The sequence below is a fragment of the Mus pahari genome, chromosome 4 (assembly GCF_900095145.1).
Source record: "Mus pahari chromosome 4, PAHARI_EIJ_v1.1, whole genome shotgun sequence".
Classification (NCBI taxonomy): Eukaryota; Metazoa; Chordata; class Mammalia; order Rodentia; family Muridae; genus Mus; species Mus pahari.
The window spans coordinates 70,444,631-70,470,593 of NC_034593.1; the positions used below are offsets into that span (position 1 = coordinate 70,444,631).

Consider the following 25,963-nt stretch of genomic DNA (forward strand, 5'->3'; position numbering starts at 1 on the left):
AGAGAGAGAGAGAGAGAGAGAGAGAGAGAGAGAGAGAGAGAGAGAGAGAGATTGAGATTGTTTCAAATGTTTGGTCATTAAAAACAAAACAGCAGGGCTAGGGAGGTGGCTCAGCAGTTAAGAGCACTGGCTGCTCTTCCAGAGGACCTGAGTTCAATCCCTAGCACCCCCATGGTGGCTCATGATCTCATAATGAGATTTGGTGCCCTCTTCTGGTCTGTAGGAATACATGGATGATGCAGAACACTGTAGACATAATGTATAAGTAAATCTTAAAAAAGAGAAAGAACAAAACAGCCGTGAGCATTCATATTTACAAATCTTGGTGTGAACATGATTTTACTTCTCTGAATAAATCCTGAGTGGAAATGCTGGTCATGTGGTAAGTGCAGGCTTAACTCTGCAAAGTGGCTCCACAGCCATCTGCTACATATTCCAGCTTCTGTTACTTTGTATCAATCCTGGTCTCAGACTGTACATTTTCAATTGTAGCCATCACACAGGGTGTGTAGTCACTTTAATTTGCATTTTTCTAATAAATAACAAAACTGATCAGTGACTGCTTCACCAGCTGCGCCTTCTGACAGACCCCACTTGTACTCGCAGTAGCACAGCGATCACAGCCCCATGCTCTGCTCCTTGCCCCAGTGCAGCAGACAGCATGGCCAATGCTTGTGAGCACTTTCCTAACTCATACCTAAAGAGAACCAGTACTGGCTGCCTTCTGGTTTTTATTTAGTACCATCCAGCACCCCGTGCTGATCATTTGTTGCTTTGAGTTGCTTATCTGAACTTCCTAACTTCCTTCTGGATAAGGCCTGGTGGGTCTGTGAGCAGGCTGCTGTCTCCCCTCTATCGAGGTGCCCACACCACAGTGAACCAAGACTCCTTCCTTGAGATGAAGGAGGGAGGACAGGTGCCAGCGGCACTGGGCAGCACTGCCACTTCTCTCCCTGACAGCAGGTAGTACAGACCCCCGCGTGCTTTCTGGGCCTGGCCCGGTTACCCTGACTGCTCTGCTGCTCTCCCAACTCTGTGTGTTCCCCATAGCCTTCCAATAGAGAGTCTTCTGCTTATGTTATGTTCTGTGAGATGGACTACTAACTGCATGCATCCAGGCTGGCCCCTAACTCACTCACAGTGATCCTGTTGCCTCAGACTCCTGAACGGTGACATTAGAGGCATCTGTCACCAAGCTCTGCTTCAAAATCTAGTCTTTAAAACACTGATCTGAGGGCGATTTGGGTCCTAGCTTCCAACTTCCTATATGTTCTTCCTGTGGCAGAAAAAAGGAGGAAAGGTGCATGTGCCAATCCAATCTGCCAACAGTCTGCATGACACAACGGTCTGTGTGGTACCGCCACCAATGGGAAGGGTATCTTTAAGCACCAAAGAAGAAAGAACATTCTCTATGTGTGAAGTACAGCAGAGGCTGTAGCAACACACATGGTCAAGAAGGGCAGAGGGCTTGGTATATAAAATTAAAGTAACTCACTAAGAAAAAGAAACGTAAGAGGAAGATCACTCATGGAAAGTAGGCTGAGTCGGTCCCCTTTAGGTCATGGGAGCAAGGAAAAAGAACACAGGCAGAGACACGGGATCTATGGGTCAGCAGTTTCCTCAAGCTCCTCCCTAGCACAGGAGCAGGAACATGAGAAATGCTACGTACTGGATTATAACAGGCTCTGCAGAGACAAATGATGGAGCCCTGGCATCCTGCTCTGCCATGGTTTGCTGTTATGTACAGACTCCAGCAAGAGAAGACTGTTGAGCACTGAGATCCTTGAAAACACTACAAGAATTATATCCTCTCAGACTAAATACTTCACGCAGTCTCCCTGAGTATTCCTGAAGTTAGCCATGTACAGCCACCTCAGAGCGTCACCTAGGACCTGCTTACTTATTTGCTGGAAAACAAGAGCCTTCTAAAGGAAAAAGAAATGACTCTTAAGAGTCAGGAAAAAGCAGTTGGGGAATGGTCAAACCATCAACAGAGAGGGATCACACTGGTTGTACTGCGAGGGAGCTTGACTTCTATATGGTCAGAGAGATGACACATAAGCTCTATTGATTCTATTGACTATTGACAGCCCTATTAATAGAAACAGGCCTACCGGAGAGGAGCCAGTTTAAATGCCTTATGATTTGGCCTGTAAGTCAACTGCTAAGCTCATATACACTTGGAAGAAATCTAAAAATCCATGTTTTGGGTTGTTTCAGCAATACAAACCTACACATAATCTGATGCCCTGGAGCTTAATTAGTTTGTGTTTTTGAGACATGCCATCAGTATTTAGGTCCCAGTGGATTTAGGATTTACCATGGGGCCAACGAGGGCTTTAACTTGTGGTCTGCTTGCCTCAGCCTCTTCAGTGCTAGGCTTACATTATATTCCTCCAGTTCATTTTCATCATGGTGTTTTACCACAGCAATAGAAACCCTATGAAGGCAGCCACCACAGCCAGCCCTGGCCCTTATGTAACAAGTCTCTTCTGGGAAGGCTCTATAGTTCAAGTGTGCATAGCACCACACTGCACAAAGGAAAACCGAATTACACTGATGGCTTTTGACTTGCTACACTGTCAAAGACTAATCTGGGACTCACACCAGCCTCAAACTTGTGTGCCACAGTGGCCAGAATTATGTTTCTTTTTAACATTAACCTTTTCTTATTAGCTATACCATAATGGCAGTGTTTACTAGACAGATTTGGGGCATGTTGAGATAGAGTTTCATGTAGTTCAAACTGGATTGGAATCACTATGTAGTTAAGGATAACCCTAAAATCCCAATCTTCCAGCTTTGACCTTCTAAGCACTGGCTCATGTAGAATTTTTTTTTAATATCACACCTTATCAAATACATATATGTATCAAAACCATACAAACTCAGGTGTATAATAATACACACTGGTAGGCAGAAATTTCCTTAGAATTAAAACATTCCTTCTTAGAAAGAGGAGTGACGCTTACTAAGATTCAGGAAATGAAACTTACAAGGCTCAGAAAGTCAATCAAAAGCCCCAAGGAGCTCCTGCTGCTTAAAGATGCTTGGGCTCCCTCCCTAAAGCTGTATAAGCAGTGGCAACCACTGGGGAGAGAAGACCAACCAGGCCAGCTTGTTTCCAGCAGAATTACAAGGCTTTTATTTGGTATACTGGGGAAGGTGAGCAAGTATAGCTTTGGGGAACTGCCAAGACCTAGGTGGATACCCTAAAGCTCCATCAACAATGTCCTCACACATGTTAGCGGGAGAATGCCACCTCCATGTCGCTTGTACACTGTGTGGCTGGAATTTCACTTGAGGCTCTAACTGAGTAATAGACATGCCTACTGTATAAAAGCACTCCAGTGATTTTCAACAGATAAAGTACGCCTGCCATTGCCTAACTTTCCTCTCCAGCCTACCTCCTTCAACTGGAAAGCCAAGCCAGCCAGGAAACCTAAGAGGCTGCCAACAGACTGCTGGTGCATATGAAGACTCAGAAGAAACAATTATACTTCACACTGCTATCTGCATTTGTTTAGCTGAATTTCTCTCTTGGAAACAGGATTAGTGTTAGTCACTTAAAAATGAAGAGCTGTACCAGGTAGTAGTGGTGCACGCCTTTAATTCCAGCACTTGGGAAGCAGAGGCAAGCGAATTTTTGAGTTCTAAGCCAGCCTGGTCTACAGAGTGAGTTCCACGACAGCCAGGGCTACACAGAGAAATCCTGTCATGGGGGAAAAAAAAAAAAAAAAAAAGAATGAAGAGTTGTGGGCTGGAGAGATGGCTAAGCGTTTAAGAGCTCTGACTGGTCGTGAGTTCAAATCCCAGCAACAACATGGTGGCTCACAACCACCCATAAGGAGATCTGACTCCCTCTTCTGGAGTGTCTGAAGACGGCTACAGTGTACTTACATATAACAAATAAATAAATCTTTTTTTTTTAAATGAAGAGATGTCACATGATAAGAGACAAGGGTGCATGGTTGGATCCCCAACACTTAGTAGATCAGAAAAGAACAGCTCACATTCAAGGCCAGCCTGGACTACAAAGCAAAATCCCATCAAACTAAGAGGAAAGGAGGGACAGCAAGAGCAGCGGTCACTCTGACCTGTGGGGAGGTGGGGACCTCTGAGAACCACAAGACATCATGACCACTATGGGCACAGGGAAGGGAAGGGACACTCCAAACAGCATGACAGCTGGAGAGCTGGAGAGCCTGGCCTCTGTGTGCTATGCCTGTGGCTGGCTCACTGGGCTCACTGGGTTCACTGTGCTCACTGTGCTCACTGTGCTCATTGTTCACTGTGCTCACTGTTCACTGTGCTCATTGTTCACTGTGCTCACTGTTCACTGTGCTCACTGTGCTCATTGTTCACTGGGCTCACTGTTCACTGGGCTCACTGTGTTCACTGGGCTCACTGTGCTCACTGTTCACTGTGCTCACTGGGCTCACTGGGCTCACTGTGCTAATGCCCACAGTTAGCCTGTGACCACAGCTCAACTGCCAGGCTGAGACCAGATTCTGTTTGAAGGTGCAACAAGGTGTGTAAGGTCACAAAGAGTCCCCAGAAGCAAGTCACGTGATGAACTGTGTCTTAGTCAGGGTTTCTATTCCTGCACAAACATCATGACCAAGAAGCAAGTTGGGGAGGAAAAGGTTCATTCGGCATACACTTCCATACTGCTGTTCATCACCAAAGGATGCAGGACTGGAACTCAAGCAGGTCAGAAAGCAGGAGCTGATGCAGAGACCATGGAGGGATGTTCTTTACTGGTTTGCTTCCCCTGGCTTGCTCAGCCTGCTCTCTTATAGAACCAAGACTACCAGCCCAGAGATGGCACCACTCATAAGGGGACCTCCCTGCTTGATCACTAATTGAGAAAATGTCTTACAGCTGGATCTCGTGGAGGCATTTCCCCAACTGAAGCTCCTTTCTCTGTGATAACTCCAGCTGTGTCAAGTTGACACAAAACTAGCCAGTACAAACTGTGTGACTTCAATGCCAGAGAAGGTTTGTAGCTTTTTGAGGAGGCTGACATAAAATGTCTAAGTATCTCATACTAAAAAGAAAATGGGAAAGTGAAAGTAGACATGTGTTCAACTCTGAAACAGTATGCAGAAGAGACAGAATGTCCAAAAGACCTTACTCTCCTCTAAGTACAGAAAATAAATACAGGGAGCTGTAGAGATGGCCCAGGTGAAGAAGACTGTTCCAGGAGCCAGTCCTACAGATTCAAAGCTGGCTGCAGGATCTCCACGTCACAAGGCAACAACAGGATGTCTGAGAGGAGTCTCAGTGTGGATATAGCACTGACAGAGAAGCGGAAGCCAGAGGCCTTGAACCAGACCAATGACTCATTGCAATGAGCACTTATTTGCAAGTAAAGAAGTGAGGACAAAAGGGAGTACTGTGGGACACACTGTCACACACTACAGCTTCCACGACAAGATTTTTTTCCATTTTCTTTTGCAGAGAGGTTGCAAGGGCGGAGGCCGGGTATGAAGGGATGGGAGATGAGTGGGATTGGAGTACATGATATGAAATTCATGAAGAATCAATAAAAAGTACACAAAACAAACAGGACAAAGCCAAGCACTCTTCTGGAGAACCTGGGTTCGGTTCCCAGCACCCACAGGACCACTCACATAGTCGTCTGTAACGCCAGCTCCTCCTCCGGCCTACGCAGGCAGAACTCCTATACCCATAAAAATAACAAAACTTAAAAGGATCTGAAATGAATGCAAAGAGCTGCAAGCGTCATGTCAAACACATCACTCTTCCTCTTCAGGTCTCTAAAGAAAGATTATGCACATTTCTCTTTACCCTAGAAGAAGGCATATTCCCACGAGCAATGCTCTAAACTCAGTTTGATGAAGTTATCTAAAAAGAACAAGCACTTTTCATGCACCCGACGACACACTAAGAACACAAAGAACCCAAGTCTCTGTTTCTGCTTCACGGTAACTGCAGGCCTATGGGAAGAAGAGACACATGTCAGTAGTTACGTGAACATGTGTACATACTGATATACATATATGAAGGTGTGTGTGTGTGTATATATACTCACACACTGTGCAAAGGTCTTACTAAATAATAACCCTGACCATCTGTAAGGATTTCTATCTTCTTTATTACTAAAAAATGGTCATCAAAATCCAGTTATAGGTCAAACATGTATTTTAAGAGTTGGAGGTAATAGATCAGTGAGCACATGTCTAGTACATGGGAAGGAGAGAAAAAGGGGGACAGGCAAGTGAGATGGGCATGGTGACACATGCCTATAACCCCAGAACTTGGGACGCTAACAAGAGGATTGCAAGTTCAAGTACCACCTGGACTACATGGTAAGATGATGTCTGAAAAAACAAGCAGCAACATAACTGAGTTCATTTAAAAGCCCTCTGAACACACCTCCCAGTCCCAGTGGGGTTGCTTCAGGGTTCCAGCTGCAGAAGGCAGAGCTGCAGGCCCCGAATTACTAATGTAACCTAGAGAAATGAAAACAGCCAGGGTGTCGTAAACAAGGGACACATCCAAAGCAGTTTCCTCTCTAACCTGTTGATTTGACCTGAGGCATTTAATACTACGTGCTACCTAAGTGTAACGATGTCTTGTCTGGTGGCACAGGCTGTTCTTTTGTCGCCTGGCTGGTTGGTTGCCCACATGAATTAATCAGTATTCATGAGCGTGTATCACAGCCAGGCTTTCAGCAAAGCGCCTTATCTGCGCTCCTGACTCCTATGTGATATTTCTGGAGTCAATCTGTTGCTACTCTTTAAAATTAAATGGAACAGGCTGCTATATCCAACTGTTATTTATAGATTAGTCTGAAAAATGCCTGAAGCCTAGATCACTGTTATGATGCCAATTTTAGTCCTGATGACCTTACCTAATGTAAGAGAAGACAGCCAGCTTCTTGTTCCATGACAAAGGGCTCAGCTCAGTCGCCTCCTGCAGGTGCTCCCGGTGTCTAACACCCACAACCCAACAAGAGAGTGTTGAGGACACCTGTACATCTTTCTAAACTCTCAAAGTAATTCTGTTTTAACTAACACAGCGTTGTCTACCCCTTAATAACACCTCACACTACTTTACCATTTGAAAGGCTTTTTCACATTTCATGTTTAAATAGTGAACAGTTACCGGGAGCTTAGTAGTGTATACCAGGCACCGTGCTCAACGCTTGATGTGGATTACAGGGCCTTCAAACTTAAATGACATCAGCACACTTTATTTTATAGGATGAACACTTCCCCCAAAGGCCACAAAGCCATTAGGAGCTGAGCTATGAGTCAGGCCTAGGATGCCTCTTTGGAGGCCCAGCTTCTCAAGCGTAGGCCAGAGGTCAAACTCAGGTGCTGTCCTGTGTGTACATCCATCTTGTGTTTCAAGATGTGTTCTCTCATGATGATCTCACTGAGGAAGCTGGGCTTGGCCAGCAGTGAGCTACAGGGTTCTTCCCACCTCTGCCTCCCCAGTCAGGATTATAATCACATACCACCACACCCAGTCTTTTTTCAATGGGTCCTGGAGACCAAACATGTCTTCATGCTTATTAGGTAAGTACTTTCCTACTGAACTTTCTCCCTAACCTGGGAAGCAAACTCTTAACCACTGCATTATAGTTTCCCTGTCCCAATGTCCTCTAAAATCCTCCTTAGGTTTAAGTAACGGTTAGCTGATGTAGTTGGAAGTCTCTGTGAGTAGTGACACCAGGAATCAGAGCCAAGCCAGTGCTGCTGATGTGGGTCTGTTGCCCTCCTCTGCCTTCATTTTGGTCACCAACAGGGCCTAGTTGGCAGCACTCATTGGCAGATGGGACACAGAAGACAGACAAGGTTGCCTGAGGGTCACAGGGTGAGTGTTGCTGGCTCATGCCTGTGTCCCCTCTCACTCAGTGAAGAGGAAGGTGAAGGAAAATATATGTTTAATTGATAGGAAAAGTTACCTTGGATTGTTACAGCAGCTGGGTAACATGTACCAGGAGGAAAGAGTTCAGATGTCAGGCTGAAAAACAGCCCATGTCACACACCAAGGGAAAACCTGGGTCCTAGTGTTTGAAAGGCAGGTGTCACACACCAAGGGAAAACCTGAGTCCTAGTGTTTGAAAGGCACGTGTCACACACCAGGAGAAAACCTGAGTCCTAGTGTTTGAAAGGCAATGAAAGCCAGGAAAGTAAACAGTAAAAGATCTCTTTTGTAAGAGATTAGGATTTAAAAAAAAAAAAGAATGAAAAGATACTCTTGATGCTGAATGTTCTAGAAAGAAATTTCCTTGTGCTCCAAAGAAAACTAGTCTGCTGTGGTTATACAATGCACATTTATAAAGCCAGATTATATAATCTAAACCATGCATGAGTCTTTAAAAAAAAAAAATCAATAAAGTACAACAATTGCTTTTACAAAGTTATTCAAATTCCTTCTTTAAAAGGAATTACAAGTCCCAAAGCCTGACATGAGAATGAAATTATTTATACCTTCAAATCAGGTTGTGAAAGCAAGTGGTGCACAGGCTTGACCCCACTTGTCCCACAAGTTCTCAGCGCACAGGACATGCATAACTCTCGCATTGCTGCTGCTTTTCTTGACAGTGTTCTCAGCTCAAAAAAATCACTGTCCCTTATGAATGGTTACTTCACCAATGTTTTAAAAATACCCCTATTTTCCAAGTACTTGTAAATGGAAGTTAAGTGCCTTTTAAAAGTAAAAACAGAACAACACTGTTATAGATCAAAGTGTGAGCTAGAGAGGCAGTCTACCTGAAACTCTATTTCAAAATCAAAACTCAGAACCACCATGATGGTGCCCCACTCTAACCCCAGGGCTTGGGAGGCAGATGCTGGTGGATTGCTTAGAGCTGAAGGCTATACAGTGAGAGTCTGTCTCAAATAAACAAACAAACAAACAAACAAACATAAAACTTGTGATGGTGAGTTTGTTAAATGAAGTTAGAAATCCACTAAAGTTAACTGGACACATCATGAAGTTATTAAAACTTGAAGATATTTATATGAGTCCTTCACAATTTCCTATAGCACCATGCACATGACTGCATTTTGTAAGCACTCACACCACACAAAATAAATTAGTATGCCTAACAAAATTTAACCTCTCAAGATGACTATAATAAAGAAATGAGAGCTCCTACAGTGTAAAAATGCTGTTTTTAAAAGGGAGAAAATGAAAATGGAAAAGCTCTATGACCATGGTCATTCCTCATAGAGGAATGACCATGAAGGCATGGCTATTTTCTCAAACACAACAACTGCGGAGCTAGATGGTCACAATGGAAATCGAATACTCAGAAATTAGAAATTGATGACCTATTTTTAAAGATGCCAAAATTTCATGAGTTGTGTCACAGATAAGTTGGAGGTGGTTATCAACCAGGAGATTGCTTTTGCATGGCGGTTAGTGACTGAATCTGGGCATTCTGGAAAAATGAGCAGCTCTCGTGAGCTTACTGTCACTGAAGACAACCCTGCTGGCTCCTACAGCCTTGTGAGCCTCTGTCAGGAGCAGTGCCTGGCTTGGTAAAGATGCAAGGGGCAAAACCGACGTCCTTAGGAATCAAAGCAACAGCACCACAGAAAACAAACACCCAAGGGTTCTGCATATACGGATGGATACAGGCAGGAGGTGACAACATAAAACAGGGTCCTATCATGTCCCAACACACACTAAACACACAAAGGACAGTGCAGAAAGATGATATCATGCAAGGGCCCTGTGCTTATACTATGGGATGGATAAATGACCCAACCTCTGAACTATTAAGAGCAAGTGTGTGGTATCTGTGATAAGCATGAAGGGAAGTATGAGTTACTTGTAGGTGACAGAAATTTCAGTTTTACTCCAGGGCTGTTCTGGTGAGGGATAGTGTCGATCACAAAGTGTGGGGGACTTGGCATATCTGGGTAAGCACATGTGTGCTGGGTGGGCCCTGCCCAGGTGCCAGGGACTTTCTCTACAGCTATTTCCCTCTATGGGGTACAGGATACTGATCTCTACTTCCCACCAGAGCCCCTCTTCTTACTTCATACAATCATTCTTAGCCTGTTTAGCCTGTGTCTGCTTAGTATCTGGGCAGATGCTCAAGGTCAAAGATAACCTACAGGGTCTTTTCTACTTTGCAAAAACCCTTCCCCTCAACAAACAAAAGTATGCAATGAGGAGATAACAAAGCCAGGTTCCAATAATCTTAATGAGGAAACAAGGATTCTCCCTATTGCACAAGATAGCATATGTTTCTAATTGCAAAACAGCTATGCTTGCACATCTGCCCAGTGGCAGCACAATTAAAAACAGGTCCATCAGATTGACATAGTTTCTGTAAGTGTTCAGCTCCTGTCATGCTGTAGATAACAGAAAAGCACTTAGCAGTAGCTACAGGCAATTTTCCAGTAATACCTGTAAATCTTTCTACAGCCATCTCCACCGGGCTATCAAAGTGAGCTCAATGACAAACCAGTTAAAGTAATTGCTTTTAGAAACTTGCGAGGTTTGGATAAGAAGCAAGCCATACACAACATCTCTTCAGTCTTCCTTCTGAAAGCATATAACTGTCACTCACCATCTGTTAATGTATGTTGCCAAGCCAGCCTACAGCCATTCACCCCCACTTTACTCTACTCTGCCCATCCTGTTCTGGCTCCAGGAGGCTGACCTCTATAGAAAATCGCAGGTCTGTCCCTTAGCTGTGCCCTTGCTCTCTGGCCTCTTGCAGAACAAACTGGAGGATGGAGGAGAGAACTGGAAGCCAGATGCTCCACCTTCCTCACTGTCCCCAGACAGGCAGTCTCTGTTCCTGCTCCAGGACTCTAAAGTCCTCTTTTCCTTTGCTGAGTCTGGCCCAGGTATGCTTACAGAGTCCCCAGACTCTTAGTTCCAACTCATTGGCTGTCATGTCACTCTATGTCCTTACAAGCAATCCTTTATGCAGATGCTTTTAGTGTTAGATGAAGAGCCTGCTGTTGGCCATCGTGTGGTTCTAAGCGGTCACTTACATGCACCGTGTGGACCAGATCAGCTGCCAGGCACTGCTTCAGCTTCTCATCGCTGCTGGTTCCATGCAGCACCAGGTCAGGCATGTACGTGGCACAGTAACCTGCCAGAAGTGAGCGGCCAAAATTTCTAAGATTTGGCTTGCTGGTGCTCTGAGACCTAAAACAATATTTGAAATATTAAACACATAGCTAAAAAGGACACACTTTTCATATTACAATGGAAACAAAACCTCCAATGATACAAGAAAATATATAGTTTTCCTGTAGTTCAAATCAGGGTCCTCTAGTAAGAAGACCATAACTGAGAAAACAGGGGATTTGGGAGAAAAGGAGGTAATTTTTATTAAAATGGAAGCCTAAAAAAATATACTATTTCCATGGCTAGATAAAACTTCATTCTTAAGCTAGATGTGGAGGTGCCTGTCCTCAGTTTAAGGCTAGCCTAGGCTACATAGTGAGACTTGTCTAAAGAACTTAGGAACCTGCTCTTTTATATCATACTGAACATGTACCAGAAAGCCTCTATCAGAAGAAGAATGAGGCTGGGGACCACAGTGCCAGTATGGCTTTATGAATCTATCTGCAGAAAGCAGTGCGCACCACAATGAAGAAGAATAGAAGGAATCTTTTAATTGCAACTTTTAGTCTTCGTGGACCAAAGAACCAGCAACCTGACAGAGAGCTACTAAAGGGGCCTGAGCAGCAGGAGGGAGGCCTCAGTGAGTGTGGTTATCACCCTAGAAGCAAGACATCCACACTCATTACATAGACCTGAGGAGACCCTCTCCTCCTTGCAAGCATGGCCACTGTGGCTCTTCACTTCCCCAAACGTCCCAAGAGCTGCAAAGACAACCAACCACCTGTCTCCATCCAAGCACTTAGCTGCGCTGAGATGGTGAGCATCCTTGGAGATCAGACAGGCTGGGAACCCCTGAATGTAAGTGGTAACACCCCTAATATTTAAGAGAAAAATATGTGTTACATATAAAGTAATCATGAGTAGCTAGGCTAGGGACAGATTCCAGTGCCCTGTGCAGTGTTACCTTGGCAGAGGCAGCTCCACTTCCAAAGACCCTTCAGTCCTGTCACAACTGTGACCTAGTTCTAGCAGGGCTAAGACGCATGCTTCATCATCACTGTCTCCCAGAGCACTATCCAAGCTTTCGTTCCTGGGAATGTCTCCTTCGCTCCTGTAGTTGCCCTTACCACTGGCATCCCCATAGGGGACATCTGCAGCAATCAGCAGGCCACCCTGCTGTTTACATCTGTTTGGAACAGGCTCTGATGTAGGTCCTTTGTCGCCTTTTAATTGCACATCTCTAGTCTGTTCCGGCAGTCTCCAGCCACTTTCTGCAGCACAAAGGGAATGTGCAAGGGGGCCATCAACTTGGCTAAGTTGTCCCACAGCATGTGCCATGTTGGCTAGGAGGCCTCTATCCTCAGAGATAACTTCTCCTCCTGAAGAGTGGTCCTGAGGCGTGATGTCCTTTTCAAAGTTAGCTTTGAAGGAGCACCCAGAGCCCTGCTGCTCTTGAGTCAGGCCAGTGTCCATGCTAGACCTGGCAGAGGCACTAGCCCCATGGAAATGTCCACAGGCCTTTAACCGCTCCTCCATTCTTTTGGTGCGGCTTTCCAAGTCAGACTCCGGGGAGATGGAACTCCCAATGTGGAAAGTGACCTTTTCACCAGGAGGATCCTCCTGGGAATGTCTGTCAGGGCAGGGCCGGGCTGTTGACTGCTCTGCTCGCTTCTTTAGCATCTCCCCATGCAGCTTCGAGTGGAAGTTTTGTTGGTCCATCCTCCTCCTTACCCTGGGCACCTCACAGCTGGGAGGACTTGAAGAACAATCCTGAGCTGCCTCTTGCTCATTCTGTTTGTCCTCACAGAATATGCCTTGAGGTGTCCACGAACTGTCAGGTTCTGCCTCTTGGAAGCCCATACTACTGGTCTCAGAACTCTGCTCTGGCCTCTTGTATCTGCTTTTTTCAGGTTTGTGACCCAGGTCACTAGTATTAATGCCTTCTGAGATCTCAGATACTACTGTAGGCTCAGGGCTCCTCCTCTCAGTGGTCCCTGGTGGTAGGATTGGTGGTACCAGAGCAGGCTCATTGCTCACTGTAACTACCACATACTCAGACTCTTCCACCTCTCCTTTTTCCAAGGCGGTCACAATCTTGCTGCCGTTTATAATCTGGTCACCCTCACTGTGATTTCCACTCCAGGTCAGCTGATTCTCTTGCAGTTCAGAGCAACGGAGAAAGTAGGTCAGAACATAAAGAATGCGCTGGACCAAATCCTTCTGCTTCCCAATCACCACGGTGCGAGTCAGTCTCACCGGAGAGCCTATAGCTCCATAAAGGTCACCTGCAGGGCGAAGATGGACAGGAGACAAAGCCCTCTGGTGTTAGCGTGCATGGATATGTCTGCCCTTTAAAAGGAAAACAAACAAACAAACAGGTAACTTGATTCCCAGACTCCAACCACTTTTTGACGCACAAGATATAGAACTTCTAGGAATGACCATGTTCCAGTTCCCCTGGTACTGGAGAGCAGGTCTGGAAGATAATGCAGGCTGCAGCCCAGTACCAAGCTGAGCACATCAGACCACAGCAGGGCTCTGCCGGATACACAAGCCCCTCACTCTGTTCAGGTGGTCACATGCTGGCCCAAGGAAGGTTGAAGGAACTGCTTTGCATAAATGACCAGATGAAGTATCACATATCTGGAGGTAGCTTGCAAATTAGAAATTTTCTTAGAACACTCAGGTCGGGACTTTCTCAGGGGGAGGAACAGAGAGAGTGCTCACTGGTTAGGAAGAGCACGTACTATGGGGAGGATCCAAGCTCAATCCCCAGCACCCATGTTTTCATTGGGCAAGGAGTCCCACAACTGCCTGTAACTCTGGGTCGGCCACCTTCTGATCTCCTCAGATACCCGCACCAGCACGCACACACTCCCACACAGACACACAAGCACACACATAACTGAACATAAAGAAAAACCCTAGGATGGTAAACCTGAAGGGTAAGATGCAAACTCAAGAACTTCCATTAGAGTAAGAATTAAATCAATTAATTATCTTAGTACAGTGATTTACTCTAGGTAGACTCAGTTTAGTTTATAAGAAAAAATTACCTAGTCATGAATAATGAACCTGGAATTTTTCTTTACTTCATATGATATAAAAATTCTACAGGACACAAAAATGTCATCTTAGTTATACGCTGTTAAGTGGGTTAATATGGGCTGATGAGCCATTTGAGTTCAGTGTGAAGGGTAAAAAATTACAAAAGTACTTCAATAGTGCTCACAGAACACACTGGCATAAAAGGTTAAAAGGAGTAATGGGAAAGGAAAAGTTAAATTGGGGGTGGGGGAATGGACAGAGTAGAGAGGGAATATAGGGAAAGATAACTAAAGACCTTTTTAAAAAGTCCTATGGAAACCAAATACCATAGAAGCTTATACACACTTACACACACACACACACACACACACACACACACACACACACACACGAGTTAAATGGAGTTACCTACAATAGGGCAACAGTGTTCCTATCAGATACCACAAGCTATCAAATAAAAATTCCAGAGCCAGGAACTGGCTATTTCTTTTTGAGTTGCTGGCTGATGAGATACTATAGACCCCACCCCTAGCTGCCTCAAACTTTACAAGCTATTGCCAGCACTCTTAGTTACCCTCTAGAATTTCAGAGTAAGATGCTACAGCTGAAGACACCACATAGAGAACTTAGCCGGTGCTGACCTGGAAGCTACAGCTACAGCTGGCTAGCTCTCACAGTGCTGGAGGGTGTTGTGCATACTGCGTGGTGGGGGAAAAGGGATCAATCAGATCCAGCTGAGAGCCTTGTGAGCTACAGAAACAGCTGGCCTGGTACAACATGACCCCTGGTGCAACACTGGCACAACTGTCATATAGTTAAGTCACGTTTCACAAGACACAACTCATACCCAGCATAATTATGGAGCTAAGAACCCATGTCTGGACGGGTCACAGGCTGCGGAGAGAACCTGCTACTGTGATTCTACTAAATGGGCACAGTACTCCTAAGACTGACTGTTGCTCCCATAGATCAATGCATCTTCTAAGCCTCATCTGAGAAGCCTCTACTTATTGCATATGGTTATTAGCACAGAGACCCACAACTGACTATGGATGACTATGTAGTGTCTTCTGGACACAGAGGGACAGGCAGCTGCACAAATGAACTCACAGCAGTCTTGACAAACCAAATTCCAGCATGATGATGGAAGTTAGGCATAAGACCCACCCCCAGCTATGGAGCTATGGGTAATTGTTAGCTTCTGGGAAAAGACAGTTTTCTCGGAATATTGCCCCTGGTAAGTCAACTGTACTCCAGGGTAACACCATACACCCAAGAATTGCCCAAGAATATTTGAGCAATACAAATTGGTCTTCATGGGCTTTAAAAATCAAATTAAAAAGGACACAGGGTTAGGTGGGAGAGGGGTGGCTCTAGAAGCACTGGGGGAGGGAAGGTGAATATGATCAAAACATTCAAAACTCTCAAAGAACACATTTCTAAAAAGGAATGTTACCTAACTACTAAGTCATCAAGTTTGGTCATTTGATTCTGTTTGCTAAGATAGACAACCAATGTTGACTGACTGGCTATGCACTTAGCTTACTGAGGTAACGCCTATAATCCCAGCACTCGGGAAGCAGAGGCAGGCGGATTTCTGAGTTCGAGGCCAGCCTGGTCTACAAAGTGAGTTCCAGGACAGCGGGGCTATACGGAGAAATCCTGTCTTGAAAAACCAAAACAAACAAACAAACAAACAAAAAACAAAAAACAAAAGACTATACCCTTATATAACCAAGCCAGAGTCAGAAGTGATTGAAAAGTTAACCAGAAGGCTGAAGGCCGCCAATGCTGGCAGTTGTGTTGCATATGTGAGAGGCGACCTCAGTGAGGGTTACAAAGAGGAAGGTGGGAAGCTCAGACTCAGCTGGGGAATGCATCCCTAGAGAGGCAGGAAGTCACAGGTTAGAAACAACTAAAATTAGTAGACTGAGGTCAAGAGAGACTGTGAGAAGGAGCAGGAAGTTTCCTCTCTAGGGAACTATAAGGAAGTTTGTCCTTCGCAGAGTTTTCACTTGTATACAGCTTGCAAGAACATTTACAGAGCAGGACAGAAATAATAATAATAAACAATTTTCTCTATAAAAGGACGGGACTGAAGGCTAAGGAAGCCTTAGCATCTGAGAAGTCATCCTGGACTTCAGAGTGAAGGCTCAGAAGTGTGGGGAGATGAGATGATGTCACAGTTTGGCCTGAGCAGACTGCCTTCGGCGCCGGCGCAGGCTAATGCCATGCCTTCTTTCTGACCCCGCCTCCCCAAGCTTCAGCATATCAGACACTTCGGAATTCACAGGTGTTTCTATGACAGCAGGCTCTGTGCTACTACCACACGCAAGCTGGCCCTGGTGGTGTGGGCCTATGGTCCTAGTGACTATGGAAGCCAAGGAAAGAGGCTCGTGAGTTCAAGACTAGCACAGGATATATGGTGAGCTCCAGGCCAGCCTAGACTACATACAGTGACTGTGTCTCAAGTATGAAACAAACAAGCAACACTCATCCCTAAGAAAAATACACACATGTAAAAATTTTACCAAATGGCTTGAACCTTATATATTTTGATATATATTTTAAATTAATTTTCTAAGTGTTGGGGCAGCACAGTCTATGACTTTGCATGTAAACAGGGTACACAAACAGGGCTTCACCAATCATAAAGAAGGGTTATTCATATAGCCAGAGCACAGCAGCAAACCAAGAAAAGAGGCACAAAGTCCCTTACGCAGGGGAAGGTTTCAAAATCTTCCATAAAAAATGGAAAATGGGGAGTCTTTATTACAAGAAGATACTATATTTGTAAATGAAATGGATAAAGGGAAGACACTGCTGAGTAAGGGCTAGGGACATAAGTCAGCAAGAGTGCCTACAAGCCTGGGGACCTAGGTTCACATCCCAGTATCCACAGGAAGCCAGGGATAGCCACATGTGCTTGTACCCAAACTGCTGGGGAACAGAGAATACCAGGTTTGGTGAGAAAGCCCTTCTCAATGGAACAAGGCAAACAGCAAAAGTACTGACATGGTTGTGTACACACACTCGCATACTCACACACACACACACACACACACACACACACATACACACACGCCTGAACAAAAAGTCATGGTAAAGGTCGGGTAAAGCTAGACGATAGTTACCATCAAAATCAAGGTGGGCAACATTGTCTGTAATTACAGGAGGGGAACAGATGTACACTGTCTTGTTGGATTAGAATTACAAGTATTTATTATGTTGGTTTGTTTTTTTGCCAGAAAATAACTAATTGCTGGAAACAAAGGATAATGCTCTGAAACACACAGATACATTTCATTCAGAAGAGTGTCTTGGATACATGAGAAGTACCATGCTTGTGGTAGCCAAGTCTGAAGCCCATGTTCACCTGAGATTCTGGTGAAGAGCAGATCTCATCAGGGTGGAGAAAAAGAAATGGCCTGTTTAAAACGGGTCAAGTGGGATTACCCGTGCTGAGGAGGAGAAACAAGAGGAATGAAGAATGATGAATATAGTCCTGATGTCTGTGAGCCCCACCAAGCACTTTGATATGCACACAGTAGGGATTCTGGCAAGAGGAGGGAGAGAGATTGGAGCAGAAATAGATTTTAAAACAGGACTCCCTAAAACCTAAACTTCATGAGTGACATAGGTCTGTTCATCCAAGAAGGTCAATGAATGCCAACTATGAAAATCCAAGGAAAACCCAAGGAAAAGTAAAATTAGACAACCTGAAGCTCAACTGTCAAAAAGCCAAGGGCAAACGGGCATCCTGAAGGTGGCAGGAGAGAGCCCACTCCCACAAGCACAGGTTTCTCACCTACGGCAACAGATGCCACCACATCCTAAACTCACATTCTACAAAACATGTGTGCGAGTCCCCTTTCTATCCTGCTCTCCTGTTCAAAGTCTTTTCCAACCCACTAATGGCTTCCACAGGCCATGTGGCTAGTGTGCCTAATGTGGAAATCCTTGGGCACAGTGCCCACGGGGCAAAGGCACTGGATCACTGCACTCCTAGGAGCAATTCCTGATTACTGTGCCGAGAGACTGCAGCTGAGCTCCTCTGCTCAGGAGGCTGAGACACCACACGGGTGAGAACAGAAGTGCAGACTGTCTGGAGGAGCCCTCAGTAACATGGGGAAACCATTCACAATTAAACCGTTTTTATTACTTAGGAACCTAAATTAAAATCACATCTGCATTGTTGTTTAGCCCCCAGAGCTTACATTTTCCTGCCTACCGTGGCACACAGAAAATAACCGTAATTTAAGTGCATTCTCTGTCTAATCCTGGAAATGCTTTCACCATTTGTGACAATGGAGACTCAGTCGCTCACACTTATCTTTATAAGGCTGTCTTCTCTGTGCAAGGCTTCATTCTTTCCATAAACTACTCCGACCAACACCCAGTCCCCAGAGGGACTTCTCAGGAAGAGAGAGCTGAAGACCTTCAGGGGCCTACGATCTCCAATGAAAAGCAACAAGCAAGCCCACAGGAAGGGATTTTGCTGAACACAAGGAGACGGTGGCTCCTAGTTAGCTCAATCCCACAGGAGAAGTATTCCAAAGACTAAATGCATTTATTTAATTAAATGCATGCTGCTTAATTACCACTGTTTGAAAATCGACTCTGCAGCAGGACACACTGTATTTCCTTAATGTCCAGCCTATTCCCCTCCAGCAGTAAATACTACACTTAAAAAAAAAATTATTTTCCCCAACTGAGAACAGCAACATATGTTCTCAGGGCTAGTCAACCCCGAGTGAGGTGGCAAGTTTGGGACTTGTCATTGTAGCAAGTGTCAAAATATAAAGCACTGTTTTTTGTTTTGTTTTGTTTTGTTTGAGCCTTGGTTAAGCAGCCCAGACTGGCTCTTAATCCTCCTGCCTCAGCCTCCCAAGTCCTGGGATTACAATCATGTGTAGTCACTTCCAGTCTAACAAGGTTTTCCTACCCACAAACTCTTTAGTTAACTCATTAAAGACATGCCCATTACTTATCCCATGAGACCTGTATCTTCTTTTGTGTCTGTCTCATGGGCACAAGGACAAGAACTATGTTTACTGCTATAAAGGAAGGGTGGCTGTGACAGGTAGTGGTGTCAGCTCTCAGGACAGCTTGGGAAACGCTGTCATAGGGCTGTCGTGCTTTCCCCTAGCACACTGCTTTCCCCGGCAGTTACCAAGTGAAGATGCCTGCAAGTAAGTCTTCTCTCTGTAAACGCCCCACGATGTAGTTACAGGGGCAGCATCCAGAGCAAGGGTGCTTGGTGCAAGTGACTGCATGTCACAGCAAACACAAGCCCAGACCCCATCCCAACAGATGTCTGGAGTGCTTATCTGGCCACATACAAAAGCCCAGGCTCTGCTTTAACATACAAAAAGAAAGGCTCCAGAATGATAAGTGACTGCCTTCAGAAACAAGGGAACAATAGGGCTCTGGCTCCCACACCCCTTGCACATTCTTATCCAAGCACTAGGGTGTTGTCAAAAGACCTGATAAAGGCTCAACCTGGTCCACCAGGCAGGTGACTACTGAGGCTTGAACAGCTGTGACTCAACTCTGAGTTCCAGCACATGGGTGGGACAGAATGTCATGTGATCATACCTTGTCACTCTAAGGCTTGCTGAGAACAAGGCCTCGTAAACATGTAACCCCAGGCTCACCCACCAACCCATAAACACAGATGGGTTGAGGAAGTTATGCTACCATCAAGTGCAAGGACCAAGTGACAGATAAGACATAGGATCTATGGCGCAGTCAGAGCGGTGGTGAGATGTAAGTGTGCCACTTCCCTCTGGTCTTCTCTCCCCAGCCACTCCAACATCAGCCTTCACTCCTTTTCTTGCTCCTCTTCCCACTGACATTCAGCAACATTTAAAGACATTTTGATGGTTACAACTCTAGGAAGACAAGGGCTGTACTAGCATCTAGTGAATGGAGGCCAGGAATATTGCTGAACGACCTATAAGAAATAAGACAGACCTCCCCTGCCCTATCACAACTCGACCACAAAAAAATTATCTATGCAAACAGTCAGTACTTAAAGAAACCGGGATAGGATTAACGGCCTCCGTGGGCGTGAAGAACTCAGTTTACCTATGACATCTCAAAGGAGCAGAACAAAGCCACCATCGAGGGAGATGGGGAGGAGTGGAGCTTGCCAGTGCGGATCTGTGGGCCTATCTTATTCCTGCAAGAGACAATCCTCGAGTGACTTGGTCAGAAGGCTACAATTTACATAAGCTACAATTTCCAGCGTATTCCTTTTTCTATTTCATCAGACACATTCTCTGAACACTCAGATTCGATACTAACCCAGCTGCGCCCAGAGAGGATTATATGGATGCGTTTTGGCCAGCATGTTCACTGACTGAGAGGTACGCTTCTCCGAGAAGGCTTTGATGGGAGGGTGGTCAACAGGCATGACAGTTGGTACCCAGGCCAGGTGGTAGGTTAACACTGCAGTCAGTAAGGCAGCAAAAAACCTTGGGGAAACAGACAAAAGCATACCCAGATTAGCCAAATACAGGACAAGGCATGTCCTGCGCAGAACATGCACTGGCTCAGGACTGGTCCACACGTCTCAAGAGGGTTGTACTTACTGGTTTTTGTTGACTTGTTCAATCAGAAGTATAAATTCCTTGAGAAAGCGCTGGCAGAGTTGGTTTTTTTCCAAGGTGTTTGACATCATGGTAAGCCATACTGGTTCAGCTATCCTTGGAACAGAATATAAGTTCCAGATAGTCCCTCTACAGGAAAGAGAAGGAACAAACTGTAATAAATAGTTATTGTGGGTATCTTAGTATCAAAGAACAAAGCTGAACACTGTTATTTGGATCTATATACTCCTTCAGGAATTCAAAAATCAATGAACACAGGTTGGCAAACTACAACTCACACAAATCTGATTGCTACCATTTTTGTAAATAAAGTTTTATTGGGACCCAGGAATGTTCATTTATTTATGCATTATCTATTGAGTGCTTCTGCAGGACAATGGCAAAGTTAAGTGGCAGTGTAGAAACCCTTAAGAGAAAAAGCACACCATCCCTAATATAAAAACATTCATTAAGAAAATAATGTATGAGGGTGTAGCTCAGTGATATAGTACCCGCTTATCATGCACATGGCTCTGGGCTTGATCTCAAACACTGCACACACACACACACACACACACACACACAAATAATATAAAAGGTTAAAAAAAAATTCGGTGTCCTTTTTCAGAATTTATAATCATTTTTTAAATTTATACATACAAACTTAAAGCCTGTACAGGTTTCTAGGGCATCATGCAGTCATTTGTAGGTGCTACTTATTTTGCTTTTGTGGTAGTGAGAATCAAATCCTGGTCGTTTTGCATGCCAGACAAGCACTCAACCCCTGAGTGACATTCCCAGCTCCACACAGCATTCTCATGGTGAAGAAATACAGATCAAGAGCTGGGCATACCAGTCATCCCAGCACATAAGGGACTGAGGCAGGAGGCCCGAGTGTGAGTTAGCCAGCTACACAGTAAGACTCCATCTATTATAGGTGGGTGGGACACACAGATATGCAGGACAGAGAAAGCACATGCTAGGTTAAAAATGAGACTGCTAGGTGACTCAGCTCTACTGATTTCTAGTTAACATGCTGGCTTTCTAAATCAAACACCCATCTTGTTTTAGATAAGAAGCTACACAATGGCCCCTCCTCAGTAACATACGCCAACTTCTAATGCAGATATGTACATACTTAATGGTACGGTGAAGACGGGGCAGGCTCTGTCATAAGCTACATGGCTCACACATGTTTTCCCAGAGTGTAAAAACTTACTCAGACTCTCCACGGGATAAAAAGGAAATTCAGCCCTGAATGAGTAACACAGATCTCTCCCAAGTCAAGACTGAGCAGGCATACTCAGACTAGACTATGTAGCTGTGCACCGAAAGGGATCAGGACAAACCTACCTTGGCAAAACCAGAAAACAAAAAAACTTCACACTTTCAAAAATAGCCTTTACTGAGTTAAGAAGCTATGACTGCAGAACTGGACACAATGCAGGGATCAAAAGATGCTGGGGACCCCATCCTCAATAAATCAATCTACATCACAGCTGTCCACATGTGGCTCTGGGAACGTTATGGAAGCGGGGTGGAGAGATGGCAAGTTCCCAAATACCAGAGATAGTGAAATAGACTCTACTAGAAATGGCTGCATAAACAAGGGCAGAGCTGGGCGTGGTGGCACACGCCTTTAATCCCAGCACTTGTGAGGCAGAGGCAGGCGGATTTCTGAGTTCGAGGACAGCCTGGTCTACAAAGTGAGTTCCAGGACAGCCAGGGCTATACAGAGAAACCCTGTCTCGAAAAACCAAAAAAAAAAAAAAAAACAAGGGCAGAACGGCAATATTCATGGACATATTAACACTAGTGAGAAAATGTACCCTGGGGTCCCACCCTAAACTAAACACCGTAGGCAACTAGTGACTACTGGGAGAGGGAAAGTTAGCCTCCTCTTCTGGTGCTGAGCCTCCTCATTGTCCACTGCAGAGTGGTCATCCCTGAAACCATTTACACAAGAGCAAACTCAACAAGCCGAATTTCTCTATTTGTGCATATAGGCATGTAATAACAGCAGTCTATCATCGTAAGAGTGTAGGGGTGAAGAAAAACACATGAGAGGGATTATAAAGAGAGTATGTGGGAGGGGTCAAAGTGATAGCATTCTATTTCAATTAAAAACATATCTATGCAAACAAGAGCTAGGTCTCCATGACATGCACATAGTTCCCTCATGCACTCAGGGCACAGGCAGCACCGCACACTTGAACCCCAGTTTTAACATTTGCACAAAGGGTAAAAAGGCTTTGCCTTCAAAGTTTATGGGACGACAGATATAAGACCATGAAACTGACTATAAGACATCTTTAAAATCAGTGTTCAGTTCATTCTGATGAAAACGATCCCAATAAGCCAGACATGGTAATGCATACTTTAATCCCAGTACTCAGGAGGCAGAGGCAGGAGGATCTCTCTGAGTTTGAAGCCAGCTCAGTCTAATAGGCAGTTCCAGGCCAGCCAGGACTACATAATGAGAACCCACCTCAAAATAAACACAAAACAAAACAACCCCCACCTCAAGAACACAACAAACAAAAAACTGATCCCATTAAGAACTGTCAGGCACAGTGAGAGTTACTCCAATGCTTGGCTTTACTTACCCTGCTTTCATGGGTAGCAACACTAAGATGACTAAATATGGCCAGTCCCCCAATTCTTTTAAGACATAGCCTTGTGACAGCTGGTCATACTACTCATCACTTACTGTTGGATTTCCAACCTTGAACTTTACCTGAATTCTCCCAGTGCTTCCATCAGACGGCTCACATAGAACTGGACACGGAGACTTGATTCGGAGATCTTCCTACAGGAGATCATGGCCTTCATGGAAGAGAGAGAGCTACGTTACTCTCTAAGGAGAAATCCCTCTACGGCTGCCCTGCTGACTCACTAAGGAACAAGGATGCTATAATACATTTAAAATATTGATGGTAATGACATTTTTCCTCATCAAAAGAAGTAATTTCCTCCCCTCCAGCACCCTGGTCTCTAGCCTTAAAACTCCCGAGGGTCATCATACAGAACATGCTCTGACTGCTGTATGCAGGCCATCTCCCACATAATGGGTCACTTAACACTGCCCATCGCTCCCCTATTGGCCAGTAGGTCACAATCTATCACCTTTCATTTCCTTATTTAAGTGTTTGCCTAGAATGGGGCCCGGGGCCCTGCACCCCCACCCCTTACCTTTTCGATTGCACTCTTCAGCCTGTTCATGTGAGATTCAAACAGGGGGAAATGGGAGAAAAAGAAGTCCTGGAAATCCCGCTGGGCTGCCTCTCTCTCACACAAGGAAAAGATGATGCTGATGGCGATCTTCTTCCTTCTAACTATGGCTGGATTAGAGCTACACGTTTCTTCGGCCAAGCTAAATGTCTCATCAGTTGACCTGGAGGAAAATTAGGTTTGAAAAGCGGCCATGTATCAGTGAGTTGCTGAAGGTAAACTGTCTTCTCATGGGGTGACACTCAGAGTGCTTGTGCAGAATACCGAGAACTCAGCCATCTACCTCCAACTCGTTCTCTTACTCCTTTATCAGGAAAACCAAGAGGATATCTACTTACCACATTGCACATCTTACACACCACCCACCATCTTATCATCTTATCAAACGAAAGTCAGTGGCAGTTTAAACATATGACTCTCACCCTTCTGATTGCAATTAGGAGTGGGAGAACACAGGTTCTAGCTAGAGAGGCACTAATGGGGTAAAAGTCTTTGCTGTGTTGCACAAGCCCAGTCACCTGAGCTCCATCTCTGAGATCCACTGAAAAGGCTGACGTGGCAGCACACAGCCATGATCCCAGCATCCCCACTGTAAGTGACAGACAGGGACTGAAGAATTGGTGGTGGGTCACTCACAGGCCAGCTAGCCTAGAATACGACACAGGAGAAACAAGAGAAACCTTGCCTCAACAAGGCAAAAGGCAAGAACTGACTCCTGAAAGTTGTCCTCTCATGCCCACGGTGCTCTCTGGCACATGTGTGCCCTAGAATATAAAACAAACGAACAAACGAAACATGGGTCCTTGTTTTTTACTGATAGGTAAGAACGGATGAGAGACTCAGAAGACGGGTCCTGTGGAATATTCATGCTTCGACACTCACTGGCACCATCCCCAAAGCTGTTAATACCAGCAGATGAAGTAACTCCTCTAAATGCTCCGAAGAGGCCATGTGATTAACTGACTGAGCACTGTGGGAAATGTGCTAAGCAGAAAGGCTCAACTCTCTACTAATAGAGTCAAAAGACTCTGCTTCTGTAATAAGAGAATTACAGAGCCAATAACTTCTTAATACCCATCTTAGGAATAATACAAGTATGCTTTAACCATGACTCTTCTTTAAATGCTATGAAGAGTCACGAGAGCTACCACAATAGCTACTAACAGCAAGAGGGAAAATAAAAAAGAAATTGTTTTGTTCTACACCAAAGTAAAGGCCAGAGTATACTGCAAATGAGTATAACTAGCCTGTCACACAGCAGCATGTGACACGTTTTCTTTGTCACCAACTACACCATTTTTAGGGCTCTTTCACAGTCTGCAGTATCCTGTAAGCTTTGAACTATATTGGATTTTACTAACACACACATTAATGTTTACTAACATACGTCCAAAGCTGCACGGTTAGGAAAGCTATGTTAAAAAGAAGGGAGGTGAGCACGTGCTCTAGGCTCTGAGGGGTATGTTTCTTCTCTCTTTCACATCCCTCAAGATCTGGGATGAGGGTGTGAGTGATAAGGTCGCTCCTGATCTGCAGGTATCATGGAAACATACCAAATATCCTAACAAACCACCAACTCTTTTCTCTGAGAGATCACATCCTAGTGACAGAAAAAGCTCGGAGAATCATGCAGACTGTCACAAATCTTCACACAGAAAGTGACCTGATATTTGAAAAGGCTCCTACTCTTTGTTGTAAAGTCCCTGTATTAAAAGCTTGTTCCAATGCACCAGTTTATTTCTGTTACGCGTATGGAGATTCCAGCCAGGTGTGGTGGAGCACATCTGCAATCCCACTAACTCAAAAGGCTGAGGTAGGCAGACTGAGGATATAGGTTTGAACTCAAGTCCAAGGACAGCTTAACAAAATATTCTCCAGTGTGATGATGTAAAACTCTCTGCTGAATGTTCTGTTTCTCATCTTTTTCAAAAGTAAAGCACCCGCATCATTCCATTCCTCCTCAAGTGAAGCACCCGCATCATTCCATTCCTCCTCAAGTGAAGCACCCGCATCAT

General features: G+C 44.8%; 1 protein-coding gene across 6 annotated transcripts in view; it reads right to left on the reverse strand.

Moving 5' to 3' along the window:
• The window catches only part of Fnip2 (folliculin interacting protein 2), a 102,689-nt gene that overhangs the window by 8,951 nt on the left and 67,775 nt on the right, over window positions 1-25,963 (reverse strand). For 5 of the 6 annotated variants that reach the window (XM_029537254.1, XM_029537252.1, XM_021195957.2 and 2 more), the window contains 6 exons: window positions 23,910-24,111; window positions 23,455-23,543; window positions 20,721-20,867; window positions 20,434-20,603; window positions 12,041-13,361; window positions 10,998-11,154 (listed from right to left, as the gene is read on the reverse strand). In XM_029537254.1, the coding sequence (XP_029393114.1) occupies window positions 10,998-11,154; window positions 12,041-13,361; window positions 20,434-20,603; window positions 20,721-20,867; window positions 23,455-23,543; window positions 23,910-24,111 (2,086 nt within the window). Of the gene's footprint in view, window positions 1-10,997; window positions 11,155-11,854; window positions 11,951-12,040; window positions 13,362-20,433; window positions 20,604-20,720; window positions 20,868-23,454; window positions 23,544-23,909; window positions 24,112-25,963 lie in introns of all 6 variants that reach the window. The other variant, XM_029537251.1, reaches the window with a different exon arrangement.